This window comes from Myiozetetes cayanensis, unplaced genomic scaffold (genome assembly GCF_022539395.1).
Source record: "Myiozetetes cayanensis isolate MyiCay16 unplaced genomic scaffold, myiCay2020 scf2-11, whole genome shotgun sequence".
In the NCBI taxonomy this organism is placed as follows: Eukaryota; Metazoa; Chordata; class Aves; order Passeriformes; family Tyrannidae; genus Myiozetetes; species Myiozetetes cayanensis.
In genome coordinates, this window is record NW_026087411.1 from 37189275 (window position 1) to 37211946 (window position 22672).

The 22672-nt window shown below is 40.5% G+C and overlaps 1 protein-coding gene across 3 annotated transcripts in view; it reads left to right on the forward strand.

Annotated features, from left to right (window-relative positions):
- GREM2 (gremlin 2, DAN family BMP antagonist) overlaps positions 1-21520 on the forward strand; it is a 39156-nt gene extending 17636 nt beyond the window's left edge. For 2 of the 3 annotated variants that reach the window (XM_050314241.1, XM_050314240.1), the window contains exon 2: positions 18433-21520. In XM_050314241.1, the coding sequence (XP_050170198.1) occupies positions 18434-18940 (507 nt within the window). In that variant the 5' untranslated portion in view covers position 18433 and the 3' untranslated portion in view covers positions 18941-21520. Of the gene's footprint in view, positions 1-17721; positions 17855-18432 lie in introns of all 3 variants that reach the window. The other variant, XM_050314238.1, reaches the window with a different exon arrangement.
- Positions 21521-22672: the final 1152 nt, after the last annotated feature.

Consider the following 22672-nt stretch of genomic DNA (forward strand, 5'->3'; position numbering starts at 1 on the left):
TTTAGCATATTGCAGTGTATTAAACATAAGGCTGGCTTTGAGTAGTGGTTTAATGACCCCATAGCAAAAAGAACGATGATTTATTTCTGTAACAGCTAAAACAAAACCTAAAAGCCTAGGAAGCTGAGAAGAGAGATGTCAGAAAACTAGGCAAAAGAGAAATCCTATTAAAAAGATGGTTCTTTGGAGGATAATGATTGTTCTATATAATATATGTATGTCTGTTTACTTAAAAGGGAATTAAAGGGACTTTGAGAGGTCATCTGGCTTGCCTCGTGCCTCATCTAACATAATCCATGGTAGAGGTGATTTTTCTTTTCTCCTTAATAATTCTGATGATGAGTTTACAAACTTAGGCAAATCATTACTACTGCCTTACTATCTGTATCATGGTGCTTGCTAATAGGAATATTGTCTGAAATCTTATTTACTAAAATTATTGCATTTGAATCCATGAAGAGTAAAAACATTGTTTTACCTTTGCTATGGCCTTTTATGCATTTTACAGCCATTAATGTCACTCCTCTGGACTTTGCTCCAATATTGCCACATTGAGGTATAGTTTCTGTGTATATAAATGTTCTTGGTTTTTTTCCTTGCCTCCCCCTGAGAGGGGCTTCACGGCTTCCCTGCAGTGTGGGTACCCAGAACTCATTCATAAGCTACTCCTTTCCATTCTATATTTGTACACCCATGGTTTCAGGGCCAAAAATAGACTCTTGATTTGTCCTTAATGTCCTCAGCATACCATCAGTGAAGTGTGGAGGCCGTAGAACTGATCGGAGTTTTTTTTGAGATTTAACTATGAGTTGGATTAACTTCTGCTTTTGGATATGTTTGGGTTTTTTTTTTTTTTAATTTTCAGGTGTAGAAGAGTCTCTTGCCCTACTCTGGGACTTGTTGGGATGTGTTACTGTGATGACCATTGTAAGAGACATCAATGCACATGAAACTATATAAAATTGGGGGAGAGGGACAGTGTCTTGAAGCTGATTTAACAAAAAGCTGTCAGTGAAGTACAGAGCCTACAGCTTCCTTTAAGGAGAATAAATATTACTAGAGGCAATTGATTAAAAATAAGATGTAAGACTCCTTTCTGAGTTTAAATGCTATCTGATCCAAACTGCAAACTTATCTGACTGCCATCCAGTTTCCATCTTTTAATTTGAATTACAGTTGGGTAGTGTGTTTTACTCAGTGCTTTTGACTTGGTGGTGTGCAGGGTACATTATCATACTTTTATTCCAAGGTCTGGTAATTTCAGACTTTCAGACCTGAATACAGGAAGCTAATTAAGTGTTTGCTTAACTTCTACAGTGTTAGTTTAAAGATGCCCTCTTTCAATCAGAGTCCTAATTACTAAAATGATGTGAGCCCATACCTGTATGAGAGTTTAGTCCTGTCTGTTGACTATTAATTATATTACATTTATTCTTGCATACATGCAGTTGTAGTTAAGTGGAAAACCTTAGCCCAGTGGTTCTCAAAATCATCCAGGCTTTTGGAGAATGAAGGTGCCTTTGTTCAGTGACAAGGGAGAAACTTAATGCACAGGTTCTGTGCTTAAGGCCTGTTCCCTTTTTATGGCTAATCACTGTGGTGTTTGTACGCTTTGACTGCGTGGCAGAGATAAAGGCTGATGCTCTTTGGCATTGAAGCCTTCATCTGAGAAACAGTATCTGATCAAGTGAACAGATGTTGTTCACCTGGTCAGATGATGTTTCAGCCTTCTGCTGAATGAATGGTCCTGAAAACTTATGTTTTTCTCATTCATGTATTAGCAGCATCACTCAATTTATTACCACATCATGTGAATGCACAACTTATGCTTCTGCCTAATGAGGGCAAAAATCCATTTGAATTCAACAGAACAGTTTACCAACTTTTGCTATGGTTCTGGTGCTCTGTTCTGAAAGGGAGGTTAGGCAAATATTTGCATTCAAAATATATTATAACTTCTTAACTTCTGACAGATCTTTTTCTCCAAGCTATAAATCAGCAGATGGTTCTGTCTCATGAGTATTGTGGCATGTCTGTTACCTGGAAAGAGATAGGAAAAGTATTTCCTCCAACTTCTTTCACCAAACATGGTTACTTTTGTTTATTTGTTTATCCTTAAATTCAGTTTTGCTTAATTTTGAATTGCACTAATTGCAGGGGTACATAGCATCTTCACACAAAGAAAGAGCCATCTTGCCACAATCTTCAGGGCTAGATCCTGAATCAGTTGTGGAGAATCCAGCAAGGGTAGGTGTTAGGACAAGGAGGATGTGAGGGGTCATATGGCTAATGGAGAAAGAGTGAAGCAGAAGGCATCAGTGTTTCATGTATCATGTAGATAATTTCTATGCAGTGTACCCAGTGGTTATGTTTAATCACTTAAAACCTTCTTGGTGGAAGAAACCTTTGCACTTAAAAGGCAGGACATTCAAAAGGTCAGTAGGATGGAGAAATTAAAGAGCATTTTCATGCTCCTTTTTCCATGTTTAATATTTAGTTTTGCACCACCGTTGCAGAGCACATTTTCAAGATAAGAAAAAAGGTCCTCTTTTTAAGTACCCCATATTCATTGAGGACTTGAAACAAACAATGCATACCTCTTTTGGAAATCTAGCCAGTAGTAAGAGTTGTAATGTTTCAGACACTTGCCAAAATCAAGTCCTTGTGTCTTTAGAGCAGAATGAGGTTCTGACGGAGAGCTGGTTGCCTCGGCACATGTGCCTGTTGAAATATGCCACATCTCTCACCTGGTTTCCAGCAGCCACTGTGGAGGGGTATGCATGTACCATAGAGTCTGTCTCTGATGTGTCAGCCTAAAGAAACATCTTTCAGATGCTCTTGGGCACCTGAAAAGGTATTACTTAGCACATTCTATATTATTGTTATTATTATTATTATTGTTATTATTATTATTTTTGTTGTTGTTGTTCTTTCTTCTCACTGCTGTAGTACAGACTGTACTACTAACATCAAACCATTTAGATATAAGGACCATGCATGTCTTGTAGGAAGCCAAAGCATGCAGTTCTGTCTGTCAACGCCGCCTTTATCAGCCACACCCTCCCAGTTACATTAGCCTCCTCCACCCTGAAACAGGTAAATTGGGTGACAGTTTTCCCAGGCCCCAGTCTGGAAGGAGTATCAGGGTGTGGTGTGGCCTCTGGTTGGAGGCAGCCTGCCCATAGGTTGGCACTAGTAAGGCAGAGCAGCCCAGCACTGGCAAGGTGGGGGGGAAGGGGGCAACATCACTGATCCTGCAGGGAAAAAAAAAAACAAAACAAAACACCTTTTTGGCTGGATCTGCAAACACGTCTTGCTGACTGTGTGGCTGCACACATGCTTGTATCCTGGCTGGGGGAAAGGTGAGTCCAGGAGCAAGGGGACTGTGGCTCATAGTCTAAAGGACTCAAACTGTGCCCTGGACTGGGTGACACCATGAGATGATTTAAACTTTATCTCAGAGAGGCATGGGTTGCAACCAGAAATATATCCAGCTGACATTAATTGCTGCTTTGGTTATTTCCCAAGATGAGATGTAGGGTTTTCTTTGTGCCATTACTTTACCTGAAGGTGGAGTTGTACTATTCCACGAGAACTATGTTTAACAGGAATATGTATTTGAACTCACATCCTGGAGTATTCTAATCAGAACATAAAGTGGAGGGAAAGAGGCATAGGTTTTAATTCTTTTGGTCTCTGATTATTTTCTTTTGGACTGAAAAAACTATATAACCTATAACGACCTTCTAAATATGTCAGGGAGGTTGATAAAATTCAAGGAATTTAAATTAGGACCTCAGCCTCTGTACCACAAAGCCTAATCACATAAAAATATGGTTTATGTGGTATTGTAGTTCCCTTCAGACCCAGGATTTTTGTGTTTATTCCCTACCTAATAACCCAACTTCAACTGTAAAATATGGGTAGTGCTTTTTTGTGCTTTCCACATTCACACTAACCTTTTCTGAAATTTTCAGAGGGTTGTTTTGTTTTGGTTGAGTTTGTAGGTGGGTTTTTTTGTTTGTTGTTGTTGTTTGTTTGTTTGGTTGGTTGTTTTTTTTATGGGGGAGAATGTGAGTCAAATTATCTCCAGTTCATGTGGATACTGAAACCAGGAGCTTACATTCATAAAGAGGGAAGATGTTATTGCAAGGCAAATTACAAGACAGATAAGTAGCATACCTCATTGACTACATTTTTGGATGACTGGGAGGAGTTCAAGCTGTTCATCTTCCACTCAGTGATGTTGGTGGGCTGTATATGAAACATACATGACAAAGCAGGGATGACAGGGAGCTGCTGAGAGGCTCTCAAGCTTCGTCTGTCTTCTGTGTGAGTGGCAGAAGACAGCATCACCACCTACTCAGTTGTACTCCTGAGCACCCTACGGAAGCACTGGTGTATGGACACGTAGTCAATGTCACAGTCCAAAATGAAATTAGAGGCTTTGTAGGTGTGGGAGCAGGTGTTTTATGGATTGCTCAGATTGGTTCAAGCGATATGTATGCACCTGTCATCTATTTCTACTGTCTCTAAAATCTAGTTTCTAGTTTCTCTTAGATACTTTGCCATGGATTTGGAAAGCAGCTTTGAACATTTTTAAGATTTGGAAAGCAGCACATTATTTTGGTTTTGAGGGGAGTGGAGAGAGGGAGTGATAGAGAGGACCTTTTTAATACTGTACTATCACAATGAGCTTCTTATGTCTTCTCTACAGTTACTCTGTAAATCCACTCAGTACCTTGCATTCTTAGGCCTCTTTCTGTTAGTTTAAAAGCACATCTCTTGCTTCCTTTCCCATTCAAGTCTGCAGTGGCATTGCATATTCTGCTTAAACTATAAAACTGAACAGTTTAATGATTTAATTAGCACTCCCTTTTTTTTTTTTTTTTTAGCTAAGCTTAGGAGTCCTCCCCTTCAACATTATAACAAATATGTGGATATAGAAGAGTGCACTTGCTTTGATGGAGCTTTTCGTGTCATTCATATTATAAAACAAATTGTTTGATTTTGAGGGTGGGAAAGAAAGAAAAAAGCCCCAAAAATGTCCCTCTGTTTTTAATGAGCAGAGTTTTGCCAAGTGGCAATTAATATTCTTCAGTCTTTGCCCTAATTAAAAGCTTTTTAGGATATTCTGAGAAAAAAGGGTTTTGCCAAGTTAGCAGATTTTCAGACAGGTGAGCTGCTTTTAGCTTTGCCTTTGCTTGTACATTTTTGGTAGTGTTTTTTCTCATTGCTGTTCCCTTTCCTTTTGTTGCCCTGACATTAGCCATATTCTTATGCTGCCCAAATTACTGATCTGATACATATGAAACTTCTCTATAATTTTGTGCTGCAGAAGAATTATGGAAGCTGAAATAATCACTCAAAGCAAAAACTGTTGTTCTGAAACTAAGTAAGGGAAGAGAGGAAGCACAGTCTTGTTTTCCTAAGCTAAATTCTTTACTGAGCCTCCTTTCAAAATACAAGCATAAAAAATCCCATGGGGATGTGGTTATCATTGACCCAATGAGGACCATCATGCTACATGAATTGTGGCAACTGGGCCCCAAGGGTTCAGAGTTGAAACTTTTTTTTGTCTCTTCACACAATGGGAATGCAAGTTTTCAGAAGTGTTGATCAAACCTTTTTTTTTAAAGTTACTTTTTCACAGAAAGAGGTAGGGACATTTTTAGACTGGAAACACCTGAATGTCCTAGTTCAATTTATGCATTTTTAGAGCTTTCCCATTACCAAGACAAAATCATGTTTCATGTTAACTCTGTGAAATGGCTTCTTGCCTTTTGAGTGTTTAATAATTTTACATTGAAAGTATCTTAAAACCAATTTTTACTTACCTCTTTAAAGGGAAAATAAGGAAAAATTAATAGTCAACTACATGGCTACAATCAATTACAATGGGACTTAGCAAGCAGCAGAGATGACATTTGGTTGCTAAGCCATTACAGATGCTTTGCCAAAACCTTCAGCTGATCAATCTCCCTTGCTGCTTCAGTATAGTAAATATAATTTCTTGAAACAGCACTAAGTGATTAGGATTAGAAAAATGGTGTAAACTGTAATGTGTATGTTCTCTGACTACTCTGTAATAAGAGAAAAGAAACCAAACCAAACTTTTCACAATCAGTCTTGCATTTAGTGATCACAGATGGAGATGTTAGCTAGTATCTCACATTGTAGTCATGTCAGAAGGGAAGCTCTCGGCCACTTCACTTGGAAAATTCTTTACTCCAATCAAGCAATGGCATGAAATAGTGTCTCGGTATATTCTTCTTTGTAGATGCATGAGGTCACCCAAGATTACCAAAAGTGTCATCTCCTCTAGATTCAAGGAAGAGCTACCTAAGTTAGAGCTGGGAAAGAGGCCTTGAATAGATGTGGAAGAGCAATGGGTCTTGTGATCTCACACTGAAATTTATAGCTAGATGTTGGCTAACTCTTTCTAAGATATTTCCCTGACCTTTCTAAGATTAGCTTTCTGAAAGAGCCAAATAGAAGAATCTTTGGATTTCCTTTTACTTAATTGTCTACTTCTGCTGAGCTTAAGATCATCAATAATGGAAAAATACTCAAACCTGAGCTGTGGTGACACAGTTTTAATGGCTTATGGCCAAACACTGTAAAAACCCAAGGTCAGAATAAGCTAATAAAAAGCCTCCAGGTGCAGTTTATCTTCTGCTTGTGTTTGAGTAAAGAGGGTACCCAGTTACTGTGAGCCAAAAAAATAACCCCTAAGCCAGGAAGTCAAAAAATTGGAATCTTTCCCCTCTGATGCTGCAAAATTACAAATGCAACGGAGGTGACAAGGATAGAAGCGGTCCTGAACTATCTACAGAAGGGGAGTTTTCTGCATGTGTGTGAGCAGAAGGGATTGGTGACTGCCCCTGCTGGCTTCCTCCCTTTTTCTTTTGTCATAGGGGAAGTTCTTCCCTGATGTTATTACAAAATGTGTGAACTCATTCCACTCCACAGGGCACCTATATGATGTCTGATTCCTTGTAACTTTTCTTGCTGGGTATTAAAACTGGATCTTCCCACATGACTCAAAAGGCTGAACTTTCAAATCCAAGTCTGTTCGTCTGTTCATCTGTTCATCACACATCACTCCGTTTCCCAAGTTCTGTATTTGACTGACAGCTCAGTTCTGAAACTTCATCCATTTCCACAGTTTCAACCATTGTCAAAGCTGCCAAATGAAGGTCTCACTTTCCAAATAGTGAGGAGTTACTTCTTTAACTCCCTTACTAGCTTTGCCTCTGGTTTACTAGTCCAGTGGCACACTACTGAATCTCCTTTCATTCTGTGAAGGGAGTCTGAAGAAAACAGCTTGTGTGTGTTTTTAATTACGTGTTTGTTCAGCCCTCTGAGGATGTCAGGAGCTGTGAACAGCAAATGCCAAGTGATTGCTGCTGCAAATGCCAAGGAAGAAAGCTGCTGACTGCAGTGCATCACAGACAGAACCCTTCTGTGTAACTGCCACTGCCTTGCCATGCACATACCAGTGATATCTGATTTTGATTATAGTCTCTCCTCTGATGATAGTGCTGTCTCGGGTTCTCCTAGAGACAAAGTCTTGGTCAAATGAAAACATAAGCAATGGTGTAGTCAAGGACAAAGTCAGTCAGTCTCCCCCAGATTCCAGTCTATTGACTCTTCTTGCTTTCTCATTTGGAGTGAACTCAAAGGCTAACGATCTTCCTTTAAATGAGCATAACTTGCTGTGTTATGGTAGTCTAGACAAAGGAAATCAAATTAATTAGCAGAAAGATTGCAAATGTGCTGTGTAGGAGGACCTGTCATTAAAGTACCTCATTCAGACTCCTGTGGCTTGCTGTGTATTAAGAATGATAGTTCTGGTCTTCCTCTCAGCAGAAGAGAAATAGAATAATAGTAGGCTTCAATTAGAGACAGAACTATAATTCAGTCATGAGCAAGGAGAGAGGGAGGTGAGTAGGAAGATGGCTGCTCTGCAAAGCCTAAGTCATAAAATATAAAATCCCAATTTACACATGGCGACAGATCCTTCTATGATTGAATTACGTCCTTCATATTCAATAATGGGCCAAGTCTGTAAACCAGAATACAGACAGAGCAAATATTTACATTCTTTGGGTAACAATCAAGGGAGGATCACTGATCTGAACATGAATCAAAGCCACAAGAACACAGATGTGGGACAGCCACGCGTTACTATCAGTGTGAAGTGGGAGGGACAGAGTAAATTTCCAGTATTTTCATGTGAAATTTCCTGTGCTACAAGTCATCCTGCAACATTTCACTGAAAATTCATCTTTTAGTTACTTTTAGTTAAGTGATACACACTGCCAGTATCAGGGCATAAATGTTAGTTTGCACATTCATTCTGTGTGCTGTATGTTTTCTAATATATCCAGAGAGTGATACTAAAGTGTATAGGTATTTAGCATTTTATGTTCATAGGGCATATCTATCTAATTAAAATTTTATTTGTATTCCTGACTTTATGGCACTCTTAAGTTCTGTACTTTTGTTGAACTGCTATGATTTGTTTTGGTCCATTTGATAGCTATGACAGTCAAACACATGACTGTCAATTTGGAAATACCAATAGACATTTAGTGAAATAAATGAAAGTTCCTTTTTTTGTGATTTTACAAAACAACTTGAAAACAAGGGTCAAAATAGTTCCAAACTGAAGAACTTGCATCAAGACATCAACTGATGCATGTATAAGAGTATGCAGGAAGCCATGTAAATCTGAAGGTTTTGAACTCCAAATGTCATCTTTGTTTATAGGCTTGCAGAAACACGGAGAAAAAAAAACATCAGAGTATACATTTACTGCACTTTTCAGCCCTCACAGGTTTGAATTGCATTTCAGTTGCATACATGAATTTTTTTCATATAAGACCTTGAGTGATCAGGTTTCCTTTCAGACCAAAGCCCACAGCTGAGTCAAACATTTGAGACAAAAGTAATTAAACAGGGATTCTGATGGGCCATTATTTAATCCAGAAAAAGTAACTGCAAAAGTGAGCCAAGCAGAAGCCTGGTTCTTAGGGAAAGAATAAAACATCTTGTAATTCTCCAAGTAAGTCTATGAACAAAAAAATTACAGGATCAACCCAAGGTTAATACCATGCATGGTGTGCAGCAGTGACTTGTTACTGCCTGACTTGCACTGACACACTGTGCAGTGCAAATAAGTTTTTAGCTTTTGGGCCAGCTTACACCCTGGGCAAGAGACTGTTTTAAAAACTTTGAATTGACCCACCCCTGTTTCAATGTGTACATTAGAGCTCATGAACACTGGTTTTCTATGGCTGTGCACAATGTGCCAGTGCATCGCAGTAACCCTAAACATCCTCTTTATTCCTCACTCTTCCTGTGATTCTAAACTGTGATATAATTGACTTGCTTCCCCTTGTCCCCTTGACTGAAATATTTTTCATGCCTCCCTGTGTACCCTAGGAGAAAGCACACAGTGTAATGCAATAGAAGATTCAAACCTGCCTTGCTGTCCAACCTGTTGAAATTTGGCAGAAGGAAAAAATTTATTGTGAGGAAGTGTGATATGTGTTGCTTATTAACCAAAGGAAAAAAGGATGAGAAGATTTCCTAGATTTATCCTCACTGAGGAGAAAATAAAATGCTTTTCTGTGAATACTTCTGATAAGGCACTCAGTTTCATTTTTGCATGGTGCAGACCTGGTTGCAGCTAACAGGATGAATGGGGTCAATTCCTGTGATATTTGCTCATTAGCATAGATCTTCTGCACTCTGTCCCCAGAACTGCTGTGAGTTTTAGTCAGGAGGACTGACACTTTGGCAGGCAAATTTAAGCAGAGATATATCCAAATGAAAAATGTTTGAAGGAATAAATATATGCAATTTTTAGGACAACTTTATGAAAATAAAGCTGGAACAGTTCTTACAAGGTACATATTGGAAAATAGTGGTGATACATAGCTGAAATTTTGTGTGTATGTGAATTTGCATACTGTCTAATAGAAAGACTAGCCTGCGGGATATTGTGATAAGAACAATTCTTATTTGAACCATCTGTGTTTTTCAGCTCTATAAATAGGATATTGGCTTACAGAAGTTCATAATATGAACACTAGACTATCAATAACATTTTAGATTTTTCAAACAGGAACATGACCACTTCAGAGTCATAATGTGATTCCTGAGGATAGCATCTTGAATAGAGGGTCTGAAAGAATACAACTATCTGCATCTACTAGAAAATCTGGGAAATTTAAATGTTACTTCTCTGCTGATTAACGTAGTGTTTATTATATGCAAGATTACAGGCCACCTGATGATTTTTAGAAGTAATGGTATTTTTCTGACCATTAAGAGAAGCAAGCAGAAATTCTTTTGAGCACTTTAGAAACCTCAGTTTTCTTCTAGAACAGAACTCATCCAAATGCCCCCTTTTGGGAGTGGTGCAACTACTGTAATGAATATATATTGAAAAATAATGGTCTTCTCTCTTATTGTGGGCTAGAAGATGAACTGTGTGTTCTAGAAGTAGTGTGTTGTTTGAAGCTACGAGACATAAAGCTCCTAACTCCATCTCTGTTCTATTAAAACTCAGGGCAACTATATTGGAAATTTTCATACAAATGAATTTTCATTTACAAAAGTATAATTTTTTTAAAGAAAAGCTTGCCTAAGGGTAACAAATCCATATTGCTTAGCAAAAAGAAGAGTACTGGTGCCATGTGGTGCAATTGAAAGATGTTGGAAACGGTCCATTCTCAGTTAATTTCTGACCTCCAGTAACTCACTTCCCCTCTGAGCTCAGTTCTGGTCCTGCCATATGTTGATCACCAAGTCAGTCTACAAACATTTGAAGATGTGTTGCTTAGTCAGGCACTGGTCTTGGATGCGATTTCTATGTTCTGTTGTAATGCAAACAACAAAAATATAATGGAGACTACTCATTGCAAAATAGTCTTTTGTAGTATTGATTCTCCAGTGAGGAAGCAATGAAATGAACTATTGTATTTAAATGCTGAACTTTCTCCATTCTTGTGTTGACTGTCCTCCTTTCCAACAGGCTGAGGGGATGGTCACAAATGAAGACATTTGCTCAAGCGACCGCTTCCCTTCAGATTTAGTTTTTAGTTTCCCAAGGGCAGAAGTCTGATGTTTTATCCTAAATGAAATGCTGCCAAATGGGAGTGTACCAGCTGCCTTCTGCACAGAAGAATAAAGTTAAATGTAGGCTGTTTTTGCTTGCTGGACAAAATGTTCATGTGCAAACAGAACTGACTTGCCTATTTGGAGCTCTCTGTCTCATGCTTGAAAGCTGAGCAACACTAAGAAGAAGAACAAGTATTCAACTTAGTTCACTCTTGCTGAGAGACATTTTTGAGATGCATAGCAGAGTTATTGGTCCTTTCCAAAAAAGCTCTTCTCCTTGTATCCAAGGAGTTTTATTTATTCCTTCCACCCCCTGACTGTAGCATTCTTCAAAACCAGGTTGGGAGAAAGAAAATCATCCTCATGGACAGCTAACAGAAATCTGGTTTTATTTTGTGGGTTTTCCTCCTCCCACTCCCCCTTTTTTCCCCAGTGTTGCATATGCTGCCAGTACTGATGACTACCCAGACACTTCTGAGTAGGGCATCTCACTCTGCTTGGGACAATTCACATTGCTCACCAGGCAGACATTTGTCTGTGGTTGTTTCTAAAACCACAAGTTCCTGAAGCTGAAATAGCAATGAAATTTAGGGCTTTTAATCATAATGATAATGAAAAAAACCCTTTGTCCAGTTACCTGCTAGTATTTTAGTTCTGTGTGTTCCTATTCCCCTAAAAATGGCATTGCTGCATTCCTGAGCTACTGTAGGATAACACTGCTTTTACATTTTTTGTAGCTTTTGTTCCTTCTCTTTATTTTACTTTTCCTGTGTTAAAATGCTGATACAGTTGTAGAATCAAATCTTTGCTACTGGTAAATACAAGTTAATATGAAGCTGACAGTGTCTTGCTTATTGTATTACCAGGCTAACATTTACACTTAAAAACCCCAAATCCAAACCAACAAACCTTGTAGCAGTTTTCTCCCCTATTTTCTTCTAGTTGGGGGATTACCTTAGTAATTGCATCTATTACATGTGGTATGTGTGTCTGGTTTGGGTAGCACTGGTATTTATCATGGATTTAATCACAGAGTGTGGGTAAGGTTAGAAGGAACCACAGTGTGTCATCTGGTCCAACCTTCTTGCTCAAGCAGGGTCATTCTAGATCACATTGCACAGCCCTTGGAACTAGAAAATCTATAGTCACAGCTAAATTAATATAATGCAACATCCTTTCAACTAGCTCTATCTTAGCACAGATTGTTCCCACCAGTGTATTTTTCTACATACTTTGGTTTTGTTGATGATTTATATATTTTTTGATATTTTAAACTTAGTGTCTTCAGGAACTGTCGTGACAAGGAGAACTCCTAAATTCTGAGATTAGGAGGGAAATGTTGTCCTCTCCAGAAGAACATAGGCTGAGATCAGTGAAACCCAGCTCCATCTGCCCCTGTCAAAAACAAAGCAAGAACCTCACTGTAGAGTGTGGTTCTTGAGATGTCTAGCCTGCAGGAAGACCATTCCTTGTTCTTTCAAAGCTTCGTGGTGTTCCCTGTGGGTATGCTTGGCTCTCTGGTGGATAGGTGTTTGGTGAAAGGGAGAGAGAAGAATGGATCTTCTTGGTGGGCAGGAGAGGGAAGGATGGAGAGGAGGAAGAATCTCCATCCAAGCCAGCCAAACTAGGAATTTATTACATCTGAAAGAAATGTTTTCTCCCTCTACCTCCTCTGTGATGCAAGAAAATAGCTTTCTTTCAGATCACTATAGAAGGTTCTTAGAACACAAGAATGGAAAAATTTCTGCCTGTAATGGCATTAATTATTCTTTTTTAAATAATTATTGCTCTTGGTGTTGCGTGCACTCATTTTGAAGAGTGATGCTTAGTACTCCTAGTACATGGTAACTCTACTGCCAAAATGCAGAGATTTTGTATCTGAATATCTGAAAAACACATCCTAGCTTCAGTAATGTGTTTTCTGCGGTTTTTAAGTTTGGTCTCCCCTGCCTCCTTCATGTTTTGTTGTTGTAGCTGGCCTCAGTCCTGGCAATTTAGTAATGAGAATCTATTAATGATGGAACGATTTAATAGGACGCCCATGTCTCTGCAAAAAGAGATGCAGTACAGTGTTCAGTTATTGCTGACACTGTTGCAACGTGGGAGAACTAGTTTCCAAAGCATACTTAAAAGAGAAAAATTAGCACCAAATACCTCCCTTGCACAAAGATGCCTGATTAGTGTTTATTATGTTCTTTATGTGAGCATTGTACCATTAGAATCATGCCTAACTATTAATAAATTAAATAAATAGCATTTTTGGCTTCCTGGTAGAGAATCTGATATTTCCTGGCTTCCCACATCTGTTGCTAAAGCCAAGTTTTTGTTCTTTGAAAAGCCATTGCCTGGCTTGCCTTCAAGGAACACTTCTTGCGTCCCATCGTAAATGTGAGAACTAACCATGTACAACATGTTCTTACATTTATATACATATGACTGGTTTATACAGATTCTTTTTCTGAGTAGGTCTAATATGAAAGTAGGTTGGGACTAGCAAAATTTTTGGTAAGAGGGATTCCCACACTCAGGCACACTCAGCTGATCCCTAAGGAGAGCTCTCATGTCTCTGAAGTTTTCAGGATGGAATGTGGGAAAGAGTGATGCAGGTGGTCAGATGTGGCCCTCTGTGTATCTTACTATGGAAATGGACCTGATTTAATCTAGTCTGTAGTGCCTGTTTTTTGCTGTTAGTTAAAGAGAATTGCTTTTCCAAGGGAAACTCTTCAGCCATTAATTAAATTCAAAATTTTCAAAAAGTACAGAATCTCTGAATTAGTTCATCATCTTCCCAGTCATGGGCTCTTACAGTACTTTTGATACGTATAGGATAGATTTATAGTACTAAGTTTTTTCCTCATGAATCCATACTATGATTAAGCTGAATAGGCAGGGTCTCAAGTTCCATGGCAAGACAGGTTTTGCAGGTTTTTGGGCTTTAAAAAAAAAAAAAAATAAAAAATTGACTGTGACTATTTTCTGAATTCCCTTCAGAAAGTCCTGGTAAAAAGCGATGATTGTGTCATACCTATATCAGAGACTTGGATGTTTCCAGGAATACTGATAATGCTGAGTGCTTTGTAGGTGTGCATGCTAAAGCAAACAAATGGGTCTCACACCTGATAATTTCCTGAGTAGCTAACATAAAATATCACAGTGATCTTCTGGTTACATTCCTCTTTCTTTCTGTCCTCCTGCACCTCTGAAGAAGGCTGATGTATGGAACAGGAATTCCCAGGCAGAAACTGCATGCTGAGCAGAGAAGCTGGTCATGGCTTTGAAAACCAGAGGAAGCATCAGAGCAGTCGCTCAGCACAGATGGGCACTGCTAAGTCCTGCCCTGCCTTTCAGACCATAGCATCCACTTCTGCATTGGAGTACTTCTCCAAAAAAGATGCCCTTGAATTCTGAAATCAAATTTCTTCAAGATTCAATCTCTCTGAATTGCTCCAGTTCAGAGAGAACTTCCCTAACCACAAAACTAGAGGCTATTTTGGGGGTTACATTACTGTCTGTCCTGCTCTGGAGCTGGATTACTTTCAAGAATGCATGAGTTATTGGGCCAGAAGATTGGTATGCAGGAGAGAGCCTGCCTTGGTAGATATTTTATGTTACACAGTAATTGGATGCAAAGAAGAAATACAGCTAAGTGCAGACCCAGTGATCCTGGGTCTTTCCCTCCTAGTACAGTGCCCTGACCTCTGCAAATGACAGAGCTGGATCTTGGCATTCTGGCCTCCTTGGCCAAAAGAAGGATTTTTTATACTCCTGGGTACCTAATAGCTCAGCTCGAGCATGCTGGGTCTGATGAATTTATGAACTCATACTTGATGCTGATTTCCTTATCTCAAGGAGAAAAAACCTTGCCATGTGAAATGTAAATGCAGCCAGGCCTTGTTGAGTATCTTGTCTAAGGTTAAGTTATTTTCAGCTCACGTGCTAGAAAAAAAAAACAACATGGGGGAACTGGCAGCAGCTGGCAACAATGCTTGAAGAAGTTGGAAACTGTCACACAGGAGCCTCCACTGGCTCTGCCATGGGAACCCCAGTGCAGCAGGAACAGGGTGCCCAGGCTGGCATTGGTGCAAGTTGTAGAGGCAGTCTCTTGAGGCAGTTCTTGATTGCATGGAATCAGCCACATGCTGTTCCATTTTGTTACATCTAAGTAGGGCAGAACTGCCCTGTTCTTGCCAAAAGCCAGATTCTTCTCCAGTACGTTTTGTGTTTCTTCTCATCCTGCTCTGTCTGCAGACAGACAGCATTCACCATGTTGCTTTGCATTCAAATTGAGTTTGCCAAAATGTTCTGGTTCTCTGGGAGTACTGATGTTTCTCTTCTCTTTGCTTGTGAGCACCATAAATATATGTAGTCCTTGGCAAGTTGCTGGCACCAGGTGACCTTGTTTGCACCCTTACTTGCTTGAATAGGGGATTTGTGTGCCAGGGCTTAGAAAGGGGTGATTTGCAGGCTAGTAAAGGGCAACCCTGTGATTAGAAATTCCACGATCTGACAGAATGCACATTTGACCTGCTAGTGTAAGATAGATTATTATTCTATTATGTAAATATTTTAAGGCTCAAGTTTGATGAGGATCAATGAGAGAAATGAGTGGTGCGTTCCTACTTGTCTGTAGAAGTACTTGCTGACATGTACTGCAGCGTTTGGTTTATAACCTTACAATAGTGGCTTTGATTAATAATACTTTATTAGTTATAAACATAGACTTACTGAACAAATCCTACTTACTCTGTTGCATGGCTCTCCATGCCTACATAAAATCATTTCAGTAATTATAAAGTTACTATAATATTTCTCTATAATTTAGATTTTGAGTTGTTGTTCTCTCTCTGCTTTCCTGAATTCCCACATTAGATTTCTACTTTGACCCCCATACTCAAAACAAAAGGGGAATGTGTCCTTTCAGCTTGCCTTTTATGATAAGAAAGGGTGGGTGTGGTAAGACAGGGTTTCATAGAACATAAAGGTTGGAAAAAACCTGTAAAATCAGCCCAAGAAAAGAGAAGGGTGGGGGGAAAAGGGTGCATCTCTGCTTCTGATGTGCTTCTGGACCTGTGCTATACCAGGATCAGAGAAATGAGACTGGAGAGGCAATATCCCTTGTGTTTCAAGAGAAGAGTAGAAGAGTATGCCTGACAAATGTGGCATAAGGCATCTTGTGAAAAGCTTATCTCTGTCGTTTTCTAGAAGATGTAGGCTTGTAACTGGTTTGTTTTTTTTTCCTCTCCTTTCTATATAAAACACAAAGTAGTGGGGATCAGTTGTTTTATCTACTACTGAAATGCAGCCATCAGTGCAGAATAACATAAGAACAGTTTGAAAGGAAGCATGGAACACTATATTCAACTGAAACTAATTACCTGATTAGGTTTTGGCCTGTGTGTGTGGGTTGACATCCAATGGACTTGGCGACAATACCTGCCAGTAAAGCCAAGTCTAGTCTTGCTTCATTTAAAGACTTTGGACAAAAGTTCTGGACTTGCATGCTGAATGCTAAGCAGTGTGAAAATAGGCCACTGATTTAAAGTACCCATGGCTACAGTGGATGTCAGTGGGCAGATGGCATGGTTGCAGATGAATGAGCTTTTTTGGAGTTTTAGAAATACTGGTTTCCATTTAAAGGTGGTTCTGTTTCAAGCACACAATCTGGTGAAATTTAACTCTGCATCGGAACATCCTCTGTTCACAGCCATAGGATTAGCACTTTCCTTCAGCACTTCAAAATTATCCCCTTAGAAACTTAGTCAAGTCTGGCACTGGAATTTCATAGACATAGAAAATAACCTGAGGGGATGTTATCTCACCTAGTCTGTAGTTCCTCCTCTTTATCTCCACAGGAGTTAAATACATTAGGCTGGCTTTATTAGGTGAGAAGCATTTGTTAGCACTGTTGTCTTCTTTTGCACCTTTACTGCAAACACTTTTCTTATCTTTTGGTGTCATTGTTTGGAAAATGGCATGTTTTCCAGATAGGAGTGCCTGTGCAACATGTCAAGTGTTTACAGTGTTAGACATTATACTTACTGGTCTGGTGGTATTTTTTTGTCTTGGCATCTTTTTAGAGGAAAAAAAAAATAAAATCATTATTTGGTTTGAAGCTTTAGTGTGAAGAGAGGGATGAGTGTTTCATCTGTACACTATTAAAAAATTATCCATTAAGAACAAAGGGCAGCAGAGCACTTTTAGAAAGACTTGGAAGTGTTCTTACCTCCAAATGGGAAGCTTCTGTGCTGCACCCAGTTCTGGCACTGTAGAGACCCTCTGTTCTCCTTTCCCAGGGAGAATGATATGAAATGAATTGTCAAATCAGTTGTAGCAGTTCACTGATGAGCATTGACTTCATGAGGAGATTTAGTACACTACTGTGATAATCTGGAAGTGCTTTGAGACACATTACTAAAATGAATTGGACAAGAGCTGGTAATAGATGCTCCACAGAGCAATACCTAATAGACAACCACAGGAAAAAATATTTTTGCCATCTGGCTGACTTATTTCAGCTGAGCAACCAGATCATGCTCTACCCTATTCCTTAACATCTAAAATAAATATTGAATCCTCTCCTGTTTACAGACCTTCTTAAGCCATTTGCCCAAGAGGCGTTGCAGTTGTGAAGTCCTCGAAATTGTGTTTAAGCATTTCCTCCTACTGCAAAAATGAATCCATCAAGTTTTTGGCCTCCCACAAAGACAACAAATACAAGCCTGTAAGTGCCATAAAAGCCCCAAGAAACTTCAGAAGCAATTTAAAATAATAAAAATAGTCTTTTGGACACCCCATGCTACTTCTGTGTAGAATGAGGTTGGGCTGGGTCTCAGGGGATGAAGAGGCAGATGGGAGTTCACTTTGTGTAACCTGGTATTCCCTTCCCCTCTCCTCTGCCATCCCCAAAACAACTATTACCATATTGTCAGGAGCCTCTTGAGCCTTTGCTTGCCTAGGTATTTGGGCCAGGATTTCACAGAGAAGGAGGAAACCTTTCTGGCTGAAGCTTGGTGGTAAAACCACCACTTCAGTCATCAAAACAGCAGAGTCCCTGTGGGGAAAAAACAAGTAGCTGGAGAATTTATGGGGAGTGAGAGGGGGCAGTGTGACTTTCCAAAGGGCCTGGCCTCTTCATGATAAGTAATGACCCTAGAATAGTGCTAATCTCCTCAGCAAAACGATGGGATAACTAAGGCAATAAGATCACTTCTTCTAAAGGCTTGGGTAAAGTTAAACTCCATTACAATTCTGTTGTTTGAAAATGTGTTTCTCAAAGAGTGACTTCTGTTGCCATTGCAGGATGATTTGGAAATTTGCCTTGTCCGTTTTTCTGATGGCAACGCTGCTTCGAGTAACGGACACCAGGAAAAACCGTCCTGCAGGTGCCATTCCCTCTCCGTACAAAGGCAGCAGCGGCAACCACTCGGAGCGTAGGCAGCAGCTGAACAAGGAGGTGTTGGCCTCCAGCCAGGAGGCCTTGGTGGTCACTGAGAGGAAGTACCTCAAGAGCGACTGGTGCAAGACGCAGCCCCTGCGGCAGACTGTCAGCGAGGAGGGCTGCATCAGCCGCACCATCATCAACCGCTTCTGCTACGGGCAGTGCAACTCCTTCTACATCCCACGGCATGTGAAAAAGGAGGAGGAGTCCTTTCAGTCCTGTGCCTTCTGCAAGCCACACAAGGTCACCTCTTCGACCGTGCAGCTGGAGTGCCCCGAACTGGACCCACCGTTCCGACTCAAGAAAATTCAGAAAGTCAAGCAGTGCCGGTGCATGTCTGTGAATCTGAACAACTCAGGCAAGCTCTGAGAACAGGCATGTAGCTGCTGCTTGTTGTTGCCTCCATCAGATTTACTGCTGTCTCTCCTCTCCCACTGAGCAGACTGTCCGTTTTGTTGGTTTGTTTCTTCTTTTTTTTTTTTTTTTTTTTTTTTTGGTGTCTGTTTTTTGTTTTCTTTCAGGAGGCATCTCTCCAGCAAGGAAAGGCTCCTTGACACTTGCCTACTGGAATAATGCTTTTTAATGGGCTGTTAGGCACTTCACCGTAAAGTTTCATTATATTTTTAATATCATTTGGCAGTTGAATCTTCTGGAGTGGAGCAGGCTTCCAGAAGTTGGGATTGATGATCTGAGCGACCAGTTGGCTGAATCCAGCATTAAATGTTTCCACTGTGTGGAGTAAAGCCCTCTGCCCTACACTCCAGTTCCCTCCACATGTTGAGAACACTTTCCCTGTGCTTTGGTCTGGAGCTTGTTTCTCTCACTTAAAAGTGCTGGGGTGCTGCCCAGGACTGGGGGACACGGGTGAGGGAGAGTAACAAGAAGCAATGTGTGAAAAGCAAGTGAGACTCTCCAATGAAGCTCATCTTCTTAAGACAACTTCAGTCGTGCAATGACAAATGGTTCTGGGCTTGTTGTCTGAACGGCAGATCAGAAGCAATGAGAAGAGGGCGAGGCGCTGGGTCAGCCACAGTGACCACAGAGCAGACTGAGGGTGGGTTCTGATGCTGTTGTGGTTAGAGGATATCGAACACATGGTCTCTGCAGCAGTGTTTATTTTGTAACCTAGCTATAGTAAACAGCTGTTTAAAGTATTATAGACCTAGCCATGTATATTTTCCTTGTGGCAGAGTATGCCAGAGATTAAAATATGTTAAGAGACTTGGTTGCTAGGTCAGCTGCCTGGCTTAAAATGAACATGGTTTTACTAGGCTTTCGGTAGGTTTTTGTATATTAGATATGTGTGTGTGTTTCTTACTCCAAAAAGGACATCCATTTACGACGTTATATTTATGCCTGCACAGACTGGGGAAAGGGGGAGGGTAGTGAGAAAGGAGCTGAGAACACTTAAGGGAGTGATGTTTCCCTTGAGGTATTAAAGCACTGTCGCACAAAGGACAAAGTTTGGTCATTGCTGAATTGAATACAAAAGCTATGTAAGTGTCACCAGGTTCTGGGAGTGATGTCTCTCCCATGACTGGAAACCATGATAATGTGTTAGTATTAAAGGACAAACCCATCAGTCAGTGCCGCTGGAATGGGTCACAGCTGTGGGAGCAGGGATAGAGTAGGTTGTGATTGCTACGTTATTGGTGTTCCACTCATTTTTTGAGACCTGCACAATCAGTGTTGGTGAGCGCGTGCAGTTCATTTTAAATTACACTATGTTGTTATTTGGTTGATGGAGTTTATTATGTCCCGTATATCCCATTTGTTGCAGTGCTGATATGTATTAGTCCCAGCTGCATTAAAATGCTGTCTCAAACCAGCCCCTTCCCCCAGACCAAAGCCCATGCGCTCTCAGTTGTCTGAAGCTTGCAAATTAAAAATGACACGCCGACTCCCTGATGCATGTCTCACAGTTCAGCATCTGCATCTAGTGAAACCAGCCCGCTGCGGGAGCCCCTCCCCGCCAGCTTCTTCGCATGCAGCCACTTCAAAGGGTTAATATGTTCAAGCACTGTTGCCAGCCAGGGCTTCAGAGCCACAGGTCTCCATTATGTGACAGACCTCCCTAAGAGGCTTTCAGGACTGATCTCCCCAAGAGCTCACCAAGCGGTTTACAGGGACTGGCATGGGCAGGATGAGGTTGGTCGGGTCTGTTAGCCGTGTTACGTGAACGGACATTGCTTTTCTGCTGAGATCTCTCCAAGTGTCACAAGTGCACAGGGAGACTCCTCACGCAGGGAATGCTTTAGGGGTCGTAACTGCTGTGCTGTGGCATCCTGCCAGCCCCTGGATGGGCACCATTTGGTCTAGGCTTGAGAGATCTGGTGTGGGTGAGGTGTAGAGGGGGAAGGTGGCAATATAGTCTACCACGACTCCAGGGATCTCAGTCTCCCCTTGAAAGGAATGAGCTGAAAGTCAGACATTTTCGACTAGAGAGTGAAAAGCACCCTAGTAAATTCAGTTAAGAAAAACATGCAAGAATCTTTACCTTTAAGCTCTGCCCTGCCTGGGTTTTTCACCAGTTTGCAATATGAATATGCTGCAGCTTAAAGCTCCTTCTAGGAGCTGTGTTTATGTAAAAACTGAGTTGAGCTTGTAATGGTTAAAACTGTATTTAATTCTTGTTTTATAAATGAAAACAAAAAATGAAGAAATGCTTTAAGTATAATGTAATTATTTTATAGGTCAACTATTAAATTATAGATTAAATAATAAAGCTACTTTAGGGTTATATGGTATCCAGGTGTTTTGCTTCAACAGCTTGTTTCCAACTGCTCTCTAATCAGTATATTCTCCATCTTCCATTTCACCCTCCCAAATACAGATGAATGATGGCTCACCCTGATAGCTGGGGAAAACCTAGCTACTTCTCCCTTTGTCCCCCACCCCCCTCAAAAGTACCTGAAAGACAAGAGGGAAAAATAAAATGCACTAATCTTATATTCTGGAGTTGATTCTGCATGCACAAATTCTGTTTGTTTTTGGTTAAATGACAAGACAAGCAAAGCTCCACCACTGGCTGAAACAGCAGCATCATTTGCAGTAAGAGAAATAACTGTTACCCTGACCTAAGTGGTTTTGCTTAAAATATATCTAGATCCTTATATAACAGGCACCAAACTACTCATAAGTGAAAAAAAAAAAAAGGTATATCTTAAGATACAGGTGAGCTTTAATGGTTGCTGTCAGCTCTTGAATAGGTACACTGTATGTCACTCCAAAGATAGGGTAGTATTTTTTTTTCCTTTCCAACCCAGAGAAAATGCAGCTTCTCAAAGCAAAATTTTTGTGATGAAAGGGGAGTAGTCACATGGATGGATGAGCCTCCATGTGACCAGAAGAGATACCTGTCATGGGTCTTGAAAGAAGCAAGAGCACCTAGACCATAACTAGCAAGGGAGGGCTATGTCCTTTATGGCACTTCTGACACCTGCAAGAGCCCTTTGCTCTCTTCCCTTTCCTGTCTCTTGCCCAAATCCTCTCACAGTTCAGTGAATTAATGTGTTTGAAGCCTTTTTTTTTTTTTCCGTAGCTGTTGCTTTTGAGAAATTAGTGGTTTGCTTTGTGTTAGCTACCAAAGCGTGGAAAGGGCGCTCTGCTCAGAACTTGTAAGTGCCTCTGTCAATTGGCTTAAAAGGAGCTCAGTAGTCATCTCATCTAATGCCCCTCTCTCATTTCCAGCTGTCTCTTGGCCAGTCTCCTGCTTTGCAGATCGCCTCACTGCCCAGCATCCACCTGCACCCCTACTGTTTGAGGCACAGCCTAAACTCTAGCTCCAGTTCCCTAAAACTCTTGCTGCCTGTTGAACCACTGTACCAGAGGCACATGCTGTAATCCAAAAATCTCCCCCTTGTGGAAGCAATCTCAAGAGCAAGGCAGATCTCTCCGAGTAGATGAAAAAAGCCTTAGGTCAGACAGGTCCATTATTTTCTAAAGTGGAGTGCTGCTACGGGACAGGAGAAGGAGGAGGACAGCAAATGTTAAGCTCTACCACCATGGAACTGCTGTGCTGGCAGGGCCCTTATTTACGGTGAGTGGCAAGTGATGTTTTTAAAAGCTTAAATTTGAGCTACGTTTGGGAAGCAGAGAAAA